Source organism: Poecilia reticulata, chromosome 13 (genome assembly GCF_904066995.2).
Source record: "Poecilia reticulata chromosome 13, P_reticulata-male-v2, whole genome shotgun sequence".
In the NCBI taxonomy this organism is placed as follows: Eukaryota; Metazoa; Chordata; class Actinopteri; order Cyprinodontiformes; family Poeciliidae; genus Poecilia; species Poecilia reticulata.
The window spans coordinates 33,352,270-33,364,452 of record NC_088842.1 but is presented as its reverse complement, the minus strand read 5'-3'; the positions used below and the strand labels follow the sequence as shown (position 1 = coordinate 33,364,452).

At 44.3% G+C, this 12,183-nt stretch overlaps 1 protein-coding gene across 2 annotated transcripts in view; it reads right to left on the bottom strand.

The window, feature by feature from the left end:
* dlc (deltaC) overlaps positions 1 to 12,183 on the bottom strand; it is a 222,859-nt gene that overhangs the window by 167,903 nt on the left and 42,773 nt on the right. For both annotated transcript variants that reach the window (XM_008401989.3, XM_081614368.1), the window contains exon 5: positions 10,234 to 10,425. In XM_008401989.3, coding sequence (XP_008400211.2) covers positions 10,234 to 10,425 — 192 coding nt within the window. The remainder of the gene's footprint in view (positions 1 to 10,233; positions 10,426 to 12,183) is intronic.

Here is a 12,183-nt window from a genome sequence, read left to right as displayed (position 1 = left end):
AAAACTGAAGATTTGGGATGTATCTTACTAGTGAGAGAATTACATAGAAATAATAGTCTTTACCACCTGTGTAAACTTTGCTGGTGAATGTTATAACACATAATATAAGTTTTATAATATGTGTTACATTGTTTCATTTCTAATATAGGCTCTTGTGTCAGATAATCTAAGTCAATGTTAGAGAATAATTAATTATTTTAAATTTACAGAATCTCAGTTATCCTTCATAGCGGCTGAACCCGTATTACACCGAGCACTGTAGCTAATATTAGCTGGTATCTCGCCGGTGGACATAAAATACAGTAAAGTAATATTCTAATCACAATATATACACAATAATATGTCCATCTTACTTGTGAAATGTTGTCTGTGGAGCCTCACATCAATAATCCATCGATCAGAACAACAATATCCTCAGTGCTGAGGCATCTTCTGCTGTTTGGTTGAACAAAGTAGGAGGGACGACCTCTCCAAGATGGCCGCCGTATTTCCTGCGCCGGAGCAGCCAGTGCGGGGTCTACTCTTATATTATGGTCTATGGTTTTGACGCCCCAATGCGTTGCATACACTCCATGCCCACTTTTTGCACCACTGATCGCCACCCGTTCACATGCCCTTCGTTCTTCCTCTTCATCATCCTCAGATCCTCTTGTCCGTCTCGGCACCGTGGGAAAAGGAACGGTCTTCCTCCTGACAGCCGGAACATCGACTCAAAGCTCGACTGTTGAGCTTCCTTCTCACTTTAACTGCAGTTATTTAGTGGTTTTGTGTCTTGTAGCCATTTTTACTGTTTAATTTGTGTTTGTGAATAAATGCCTGCAGCCAACCCAAGAACAGCTGAATACAGAGATCCACTGTATTAAAACACCATGTTTGTATGAAGGTTTTCTCATTACATCTTATTCTTAATGGTTAAATATAGAGATGTGCCAATCAGGATTTTTCCTGCCGATACCGATCACATAATTATTATTATTATTTTATCATAAACACTACCGGTTACATTATGTGGAAAAAGGAACCATGAATTCACCTTAATTTAGACAAAAACTTGTTTGTATTAACTTTTTCCAAGAAGAAAACTAAACAGAACAGACATTCTGCAAATTGTCCTGCTATCAGTAAAACTATCTTTAACAGACTGATAACATATGGAGGCTCTGAAGAGGCTAAATGATGCAAAGAGCCAAAATAAAACCTCTCAACATTGCCACAAAATTCAAGTATAAAACTTAACATTCAAAGGGAAATACAGGATCCATTACAATAAACAATCCAGAGTTACTGAATGAAACCTTCCTGTTAGCATGTGTAGTATATAAAGCAGATCTATTTACTTCAGCGGAACCGCTCCCCCAGCTACTGAGTTACCTAGACCTGAGTGAAGTTGCCCCCCCCCCACCTTCTTCAAATCAAACTAAATTGGTGTCAAACGTTTGTGCTACGTTTGTGCAGCAAAAATTTTCGTTTGTGCTGCTTTCATTTTAAAGATATAAAGAAATGTTTCTAGAGGTCATCAAGGTCAACCAGCCCCCCACTTTTATGAAATCAAACAAAATTAGTGTCAAACGTTAGTGCTACGTTTGTGCTGGTTTGTGCAGCTATCATTTTAAAGATATAAAGAAAGTTGGATTTCATAAAAGTTGAGGGGCTGGTTGACCTTTTGCCCTTTACACTTTCATTAATATCTTCAAAGCCAAAGCAGCACAAACAAAAATTTTTGCTGTACAAACCTGCACAAACCAGCACAAACGTAGCCGAGTTGATTGACACCCATTTTGTCTGATTTGAAGAAGGTGGGGGGGGGTTGGTTGATCTTGGATGACCTCTAGAAACATTTCTTTATATCTTTAAAATGATAGCGGCACAAACGAAAATTTTTGCTGCACAAACCAGCACAAACATAGCACAAATGTTTGACACCAATTTCGTCTGATTTGAAGAAGGTGGGGGGACCAACCTCTCTCAGGTGTTACCTAGAGGTTATCCGCCAGTGTATTGATATGTGTAACGTTGAGACTAAAGTGCAGATCAGTAAAAAAGTCACGTTCATTTTACCTTTGAGTTGAATCCTTCTTTTAAATATACTAGGTTGGAGTAAAGACAACAAATTGGCGACGAGGAATCTGAACCCCAAACAACTGCCTGAAATGAGACTTTGAACCGGTGGGAAGGAGAAAAGGACGAAATAGAGCAGGAGACAAAACGAAACCTAGCAAAGAATCCGTGAGTAACGGTGCATAGCACACAGTGAAGGGATAACGGATAATATCTGGATTTCATGTCCGGGATGGCTTGCATTGGAAAAGCAGAGGAGTTTGATAGTTCAAGTGGAGACTGGGAATCATACATAGAGCGAGTGGAGTTGTACTGCGACGCTAATGATATCGAGAATGTAAAAAAAGTTCTGTCCTCCTCAGTCTAATGGGAGCTAAAACTTACAATCTACTTCGTAATCTCCTGAGCCCTGCTAAACCATCGAGCAAGTCATATGAAGACATTGTTGATACGTTGCAGAAGCACTTGAATCCTGCACCACTAGTGATAGCGGAAAGATTCAGGTTTCATAAGAGGAATCAAACGAAAGATGAAAACATATCTGAGTATATGGCTGAACTGCGCAAACTCTCGCAGCACTGTGACTTTAAAACGGGACTTGACGATGCTTTGAGAGATCGATTGGTATGTGGCATGATTTGTACAAGCACACAAAAAAGGCTACTGTCTGAAAAAGAACTAGATTTGAAGAAAGCATCCAAACTAGCTATCTCAATGGAAACAGCAGCTAAGGGTGCAACAGAGTTACAAAAGAAAAGCTTAGAAAACGAAGTGCATCAAATGTCCTTGAATGGAAAAAAGCAAAAATGCTACAGGTGTGGTAAATCCTCACACAATGCAAACGACTGCTGGTTCTGAGAAAAGACATGCAGAAAATGCCACAAACAAGGCCACATAGAAAGAGCATGCAAATCAGACCAAACCAATACCCAAAAGGAAAATCTGGAAAGAACAAAGGTTTTAAACCTAAATCAAAGGCCAAAGCAAATGAAATGCACAAAGTTACAGAACATTCTGACAACATAAACAGCAGTGAGGACGATGACCTGTCATGCTTAGAGCTGCATAGCATAACCAAAGAAGACAGAAACATAATATGGGTCTCAACTACAGTGTCTGGAGTGACACTAAAGATAGAACTGGACACAGGTTCAGCTTTGTCAGTGATCTCCGACACCGATTATGACAGGCTGCTGTCCCACTTACCATTGCAAAAGACATCAGTGTTGTTAAAAACCTACACAGGTGAAAAAGTGTCACCAAAGGGGAAACTTAAAGTGGATGTGGTCTATGGTGACCAAAAACACAAGCTAGGCCTCTATGTCTTGAAAACCGCAGGCCCAGCGTTACTAGTGCCTGAATGGCTGAGAAGAATTCAGCTTGACTGGCATGCAATAAAAGCCCTGAATATCTCAACAGGCCTTAATAGCCCTACCAGTAGGCCTGAGCAAAGATTGTCACAGTTATTGGAGGCTAATGCACACGTGTTCGAGAAAGGCATTGGTAAACTAAAACACCTAAAAGCAAAAATTGAACTTGACAAAGATGCCAACCCAGATTCCACAAGGCGCGCCCGGTGCCGCATGCCCTACATCCCAATTTAGACGCTGAACTGCAAAGCTTAGAGGCATCCGGGATTCTCTCAAAAGTTGACTGGAGTGACTGGGCTACGCCCATTGTTCCTGTGATGAAGAAAGGTAAAAGTGAAGTGCGTTTATGTGGGGACTTCAAAGTGAGCATCAATCCGGTGCTGCGCACGGTGCAGTACCCCCTTCCACGAATAGAGGACATCTTCTCATCCTTGGCTGGTGGGGAGAAGTTTTCAAAGATTGACTTGTCACAAGCCTATCTCCAGATGGAAGTAGAGGAGTCAAGCAAAAAGTTCCTAACCATCAACACTCATAAGGGACTTTACCAATACAATCGTCTGGTGTTTGGTGTTGCTTCAGCCCCAGCCATCTGGGAAAGGCTATGGATCAGGTGCTCCAGGACATACCTGGAACACAGTGCTACCTGGATGATATTATCATAACAGGAAAAGATGATGATGATCACTTCCAAAACCTGAGCAAAGTACTCACCAGGCTGAATGAGTATGGCCTACAGGCAAAGAGAGAGAAATGTGAGTTTTTCAAAAGTGAAATCTCATACTGCGGACATGTCATTGACAAGCACGGCTTGCACAAGTCACAAGAAAAAATTGAGGCAGTGCTGAAAGCACCTAAACATGAAAATGTGTCACAACTCAGATCGTACCTGGGTCTCGTCAACTATTACCACAAGTTTCTGCCAAACCTTGCCTCAGTGCTGTATCCACTAAATGCGTCTCTACAGACAGGAGTGGAATGGCATTGGTCAGAAAAATGTGAAAAGGCATAAACAGAAACAAAGAGACCAATAATATCTGACGAGCTACTTACCCACTATGATCCTTCCAGACCCATCCGTCTAGCATGTGACGTGTCCCCGTACGGCATCGGTGCAGTCCTGTCGCACACGATGGATAATGGACTTGAACGCCCAATTGCATTCGCTTCAAGGTCTCTGTCAAGTGCCGAACGCAATTATGCATAGATAGACATGGAGGCCCTTAGCCTAGTATGGGGTATCAAAATGTTCCACCATTACCTCTATGGCCGAAGGTTTACCTTAGTGACTGATCATCAGCCCCTAGTGTCAATATTCAATCCACGAAAACGAGTCCCAGTGATGTCAGCTGCGCGACTACAGCGATGGGCCCTGTTCTTAGGAACACACTCATATGACATTGAGTTCAAGGGGACTAAACAACATTGCAATGCTGATAGTTTGTCACGCCTCCCACTGTCAACATCTGTGGAGAATCCACCATCCACAGGTGACCCAGCAGAAATGTTCCACACAACACTGGTAGACCAGCTGCCAGTTACAAATACCATGATACGAAAAGAAACGCAGAATGACTCAACACTTTCCAAGGTGTACGACATCACAGTACAAGGCTGGCCTGCCCATGGGAATCCATGCTTTCCTGAGTTTTCAACAAGACGTGATCAGCTGTCAGTCTGCCAGGGAACCTTGATGTGTGGATCACGTGTGGTAGTGCCCTCCAAGCTTCGCACCAGAGTGTTGGACAGTCTGCATGAGGCTCACATAGGTACGGTGGAGATGAAAAGTCTGGCCCGTAGCTACATATGGTGGCCAGGGATAGATAAACAGATTGAGGACATCACCAAAACCTGCCCAGGATGTCTGAGTGTTCAAAACGCACCACCGCAGGCTCCCCTAGACCCCTGGGAATGGCCGTCTGCACCCTGGCAGAGAGTGGACATTGATTTTGCTGGTCCATTCATGAACTCTACGTTTCTCATAGCTGTGGACGCTCTCTATATATGGCCAGAAGTAGTCCCAATGAAATCAACAACATCAGAAAAGACTATCTCTGTCCTGAGAACCATCTTTGCCAGGAATGGCCTGCCTGAGCAAATTGTGAGTGACAATGGCCCAAAGTATACTTCTGAAGAATTCCAAGACTTCATGAAAAAGAATGGTATCAAGCATTTCAAGTCAGCACCTCACCATCCGGCAACAAATGGGTTAGCAGAACGGTTCATACAAACATTCAAAAAGTCCATAAAAGCAATGACAAACGAAGACATCTCTCTTCAACACAAAATGGACAATTTCCTCTTGGTGTACTGCATTTCTGTCCATGCAACAACTAATCAGACACCTGCAATGCTGTTTATGAACAGACAGCTCAGATCTCGCATTGACCTTCTAAAGCCAAACCTGAGGAGAGAAGTGCAGAACAAACAGTTCAGGAGCTTTTCGGGTGAACCGCCAAGGAGCTTCGATGTGGGACAGCAGGTCCTGGCACGGGACTGCCGAGCGGAAAAGTGGACGCCTGGAAAGATAACCACTAGGAGCGGCCCCGATGTACGAGGTGGACACTGGAGAGCATATCTGGAGACGTCATGTGGATCAGCTGTTGAATGCTCAACCAAAGAGACCGGAGCAACCAACATGTCCACCTGATCCTGAGACCAACTCTGAACTCGGTACAGTAACACCTGCTGTTGCAAAGGAAGTCCCCCACCGAGAGCACTCCACAGGTTCTCAGGCGTAACCCTGAACGACTCAGCGCACCCCGAAAAGATTGGATTTATGACTTTCTCCTGAACCACTCCCCTAGCTACTGAGTTACCTAGAGGTTATCCGCCAGTGTATTGATATGTGTAACGTTGAGACTAAAGAGAAACTCAGTAAAGAACTCGACTCGAAGGTAAAATGAACGTGACGTTCATTTTACCTTCGAGTTGAATCCTTCTTTTAAATATACTATGTTGGACTAAAGACACAACAGCATGGCGGCTAGCTGATTACTGCTAGTTCTGAGTGGCTGTTTCTGACTGAGTGGAGTAATTATGCAGAGCAGGGAGGAGATCGATTATTTTTTTAGAGATTATCTGTCTCATGTTAGGACAGCGAAAGTTTTAATACGTATGTAAAATGTATTTTAGAAGCTGCAGCTTTAAGCAGAGGTTCGGTGTGAGAGTCACTACCAGGTGGAGCAGCAGCGGCGCTCCGTCTGTGAAATATTACTACCTGTAGCGTAGCAGCGGTTCAACAGCGAGAGCAGAACCAGCGTCTTACATCGCAGCTCCAAGACTTAAATCATTTAGCGGGTTATTTGTTTAGCTTTCTGACCGTCATGCTAATCCGGGTGAGTGTTTGTAGCTGTGCTGCTTTACCTGCTATTTGATCCTCAATACACAGTAAAGAAAAAATTCCGTAAAAAACAGGAAAATGTCCTGGTAATTTTCTGCCAGTACATTTTCCTGTTTTTTCCGTTAACAGTTTCCCCCCCCCCACATAATTTAACAGTTTTATAAGTTAAATTTTAAACACAGAAAACTGTTAAATTATGGAAAAAAAAATGTTAAATTACGGACAACAGAAATTACGGAAAAAAACAGGTAAATGTACTGGCAGAAAATTACCAGGACATTTTCCTGTTTTTTACGGAAAAAATTGAAATGAAATACTGTTTAATTACGGGAAACTTCTGACGGAAATTCTGTAAAAAACAAAACAAAACAGAAAATATCCTGGCAGAAAGTTACATTTTCTGTATTTTTTTTTCAGAATTTCCATCAAAATTTAACAGTTTATGTCAAATTTATCAATATTTTGTTAACCCAAAGCTGAAATTCTCTGTCATTTACATGCCTACAGCCGTACAGCTGCAGGCGCCCTGTGCTCAGCTACTTATTACAAGTCCAAAATACGCACAATACAATTATGCCAAGGATGGATAGATATGACAAAATCACGACTGGTCAAATATTTGTAGCATAAAAAACAATAATAAAATGTCAGATGTCCTCCAGCAATGCCAGATGAGAGCAGCAGGACAACCTGATGCTCAGCAGCTCCATCTGGATGCTGAGGGTCTAAAACCAAAAGGTTAGATTTGCTGCTTGTCCCACTAACTGTGCAGGAAAGAGATGATCTGAGTGGACAGATAACCAGCCAGACTGCTGACAACATGTGTGAATGGAAAACAAAATGGAAAACTCCACGATTAAACTTTAATGTGCTTGTTATTTAACAAACAAACATTCATTTCAACAGCCAGAGACCTAAACCCATCGGTGGCCATCGGTACTGACGGCTGATTGGCTTTTGGAGGAAACAAATATATTCACATAATTATTTTTGGACCGGAGCCCAAATGATCTGCTGGGCAAAGTGTGGCTGAGCCTTTGGTCCGGGCCGATAAGGACATGTGGGCCCGACGTCTGTTTCTTTCCATCCCAGCGCCGTTAGAAAGAAAACATCGTCACGGTTCTATAAACAGCATCTGGGCCAGATGTGGCACAAACACAGAAATCTCATTTAATCTTTAGGCAGAACCGGGTCAGACCCGGACCGGATCAGAGCCTGTTTCAGGTGTCAGACCGGTTCCTGATCCCAACCCGACCCGGAGCTGCCGCATGTGGTGAACCTTTGGGTGATGATCTGGAGCCTGTTGGTCCAGATCTCAGTGCTGGAGGTTTGATCTGTGCCTCTGTCTGCGTAGAAACACAGAGACGTCAGTCAGACTGTCAGAGTTGGTGCAGCCTGTGGAAATGTCTGGCAAGGCAGGGCCGTAAAGTGGGGGTGGGTGGGGGGGCCGCCCCCTCTATTCTGGTGCCTACGGCTCAGGTTACAACAGGAACTAAGATCAGTTACCATGACGACGCAGATGATAACAGCTCTACATTATGATGTCACCAGGTGACCTTTGACCCATAAAATCACTGAACAGATGCTGAGAACAGAGAAATGTGTGGAAACTGAAGTTATTAAAGAGGAACGATCTAGAGTTATAGATCTAGATTTATAGATCTAATATATATATAATGTACATAAGATCTAGAGTGTAGCTCTAATGTTGCAGATCTAGAGTCAACACGCAGCTTCAGTTATTGGAGTATGGGGTACTTTTCCTGCCACATTTCCAGAGCCCCCAGTTTCAGTCTGAAAGCAGAACTTCAAGACTTTCTTCTCAAACTTGTAACGTTTGTTACTGCAAAACTTCTGCTCTCTTTCAAATATTCACTCTGCTTTCTCAATGTGGCCCAGACCACGGCACTCCCTCCACCATGCTTGACTGGAGGCATCAGACACGTATCTCTGTCCTCCTCACCTGACAGCTGCCACACATGCTGGAGACCATCTGACCCAAACTAACTGATCTTGGTCTCTTCGGACCTCAGGACCTGGTTCCAGTATCCATGTCCTGTGTTGACATGTCAAACTGTTTGCAGGCTTTCCATGTGTGCAGACTTCAGAACAGGCTTCCTTCTGGGCTGACAGCCATGCAGACCAATCTGATGTAGTGTGTGGCGTGTGGTCTGACCACCGACAGGCTGACCTCCGACCTCTGACCTCTGCAGCAGTGCTGACAGAACCCCTCCACCAGACAGCATCTGGACGTGACGCTGAGCAGGAACATGAGGTCTGTTCTGAGTCCAGGCTCTTCAGAAAGCTGGATGATCTCGGCCACTGGGCTGCAGCTCCGTTCAGGGTGTCAGAAATCCTCCTTGGCCGTCTCCATGCGGCGCAACAATTCGTCTCTTAGGATCCTCAGAGGTCGTTGGGCCTTCAGTGACCAGGAGGACAGACTGAGAGCTGCACTACAAACTGAACACCTGCTGCCTGTGCACACCTGAGGCTGAGTAACACTAACTAGTCACATGACATTTTGGAGGGAACATGACGAGCAGTGCTCAGTGTGGACCTGTAGGGATGTACTAACTTTTGTTGCCGGTAGTTTAGACTCTAATGGATGTATATAGTTATTTACATTGTTATATAAGTTGCACACAGATAACTGCCAGTCTGTCAGCGTTGTCCCATGAATAGGTTTACTTAAATATCTGCAGAAATGTGAGAGGTGTACTCACTAGACACACACACACACACACACACACACACACACACACACACACACACACACACACACACACACATATGTATATACACATAGTGTGCAGCTGATCCAGAAGCTGCTGCTGGAGTTCTGACTAAAACCAGCTGGTTAGAGTTACTATGGGAACATCAACCTGCTGAAATGTGCTATGCAATGATTGATTGATTGATTGATTGATTGATTGATTCTGTTGAACCCAAATTCAAAGACACTGCTGGGTTTTCACTGGTTGGTCTCAGAAAGTCTTTATTACTCTGGTCAGTTTCAGTCATGCTGACTTTCACTAAGGGACCTAAAACCAAACAGGAAGTTGAAACACGGGACTTCCTGTTGGTTCTGAGCTGATGTCAGAGTTTCTCCTGGTTCTGTTTGTAATTGGGTCGATTCACAGTAAACGAGCTCTGGACCAGGTTAAGCCCTGCCTCCTCCCTCTGGACCAGCAGGCGGTTCTGCTGCTGGTTCTGTGTGGACCAGGTCAGACCGGAAAAATGGACCACCTGGGTTAGAACCTTTCCAGGATTCTTTACTGAATGCTACGTCTGTCAAGTCCGTCTGACCCGATGGGCCGACACCGAGTCATGTGACCGGTTTGGACCTGTGGCTCTTAGAACCGGGCCTCACATCAGGTCTGCTTTGTGTGGATTCCAGAAGTCAGAGGTCAGTCTGGTGCCTCGTCTTTAGCCATTTTAGAGGAAGCCGGACCGAGTCGGACCCACCTTGGTTGCAGTACAGGCCTCCCCAGCCCTCATTGCAGCTGCACTCCCAGGGCAGCAGGCAGGTGCCGTGCAGGCAGCCGGGGTGCCGCTGGCAGCTGTCGCAGCGCTGCCCCTCCCAGCCCACGTTACACCGGCAGCGTCCGGGCGCCTCGCACACACCGCGGTGCCCCCCGCAGCCGCCTGCACAGATGGCTGATGGGAGGAGAGAGAAGAGAGAAGAGAGATTACCAGGAGAACAACAGAAAATGGCTTCACACACACACACACACACACACACACACACACACCTACGAGTGCTGAACTGGACTAGACATGGGATTTTTACGTTTCGTGGGCCGAAGAACTTATTCACTTCCTGCTCTCAGTGAATCCGCTTCCTCTCTGACCTCTGACCTCTGCTGTGTTTCCTGGATTCTCTCCCATCCTCTGAACTGGAGATCATGGATCTGCTCAGCTGCTCTCTGAACCAAAGGGATCCAGTTTGCTCTGATCAGACTGGTCAAAGTTCTGGCCCCGATGATGGGGCCGTTCTGGCCCCGATGATGGGGCCGTTCTGGCCCTGATGATGGGGCCGTTCTGGCCCCGATGATGGGGCCCGCGCAGCAGGAAACACCATGCATTCCTAGGGAAGACGCAGACTGTCTCTGTCTCCATGTTTTGTTCAGGATGATGAAGACATGAACTAACTGGATTTCTGCTAACAGGGCTATTAGCAGTTAGCTGCTAATTGACAAATGATCAGCAGCTGCTGGCGGTTATGGTGCATGAAAAGAGGGATTTTCGACAGCTGGAGATTGAGGGCTATTGGAAAGAGGTTTTGGTAACATTTTATTTGAAGGGGGGTGAATAAGACTGTCATAAACATGAATAAGCCTTCATGAATATTTATGACTGTTGGCATAAATATTTATGAGAGAAAGAGAAAGGCAAGAGTGTTAATTTATAACCCAGTTTTTCTCCAAGAGGTGAGTAGACTGTGTGAGATTATCAACCATTTAGCATAATTAGCTTAGCTACAGACTGTTTGCCTCCATTTCACAGCGTTTAATGAATTAAGGAAACAAATTACCAACATATTCATATATTTAACTTGTACCTTGTACCTTTTACCACTTAACAGATGAGTCAGTCAGCAGCAGCTCTAACCCACGTCCCTCCTGATCCGTCCTCTCCAGAGTGAAATTAAAGCTGCAGTAACTTTTATATAAATATTTTTTCCACATATTTGTTAAAACAGTCATTATGTTGTGACATTACGGTATGAGAGGTAAACTGTGAAAAATCTATTTCCTCTGCTTTCTCCCAGTGCTGGAAACAACCAGAGGCAGGAGAGTTTTAGTGCTGTCAATCACAACCTCATGTTGCTGCTCATCCTTCCTCCCCCTCGATTTGTGCTATTCTGTTGTAAATCTTCAGTTTAGTTAGCATAGCTACCAATGACGGCAGATAAACGGTTTCCTGTAATGATAAGTTGTTTCTCCACCATTAGCACATTTAGCAGTGAGTGAATGAGGATGATTGACAGCACTAAGACCCTCCTCCTGGTTCTGATTGGTTGTTTTGGTCAGAACGGTGCATCACTTTAACCAGTAATTCAGGAAGCAGATGGAGGAGATTGATTGTTTCCACAGATTATCTGTCTCATAACTGCTACATGGTGACAGCTGTAACAAATATGGAGGAAACATGTTTTTATTAAAGTTACAAACTGCAGCCTGAATAAAATGCAGCTACTAGCATGTTTAGAAGTCTGGATAACTTTATGTGTATTTTGCTCGTTGCTTTAGACTGTTGCTCGTTGGTGGAGACATTTCAGTATCTAAACTAATAGAAAACATTAAACCACCTACTAGCATCCTGGATGTGGACTGTTGGATGATAAATTCATGAGCAGTAAATATTGAGCTGGTATCAGGATTGAACCAAAGAAAGCAAAGCAGATGCAGCCTT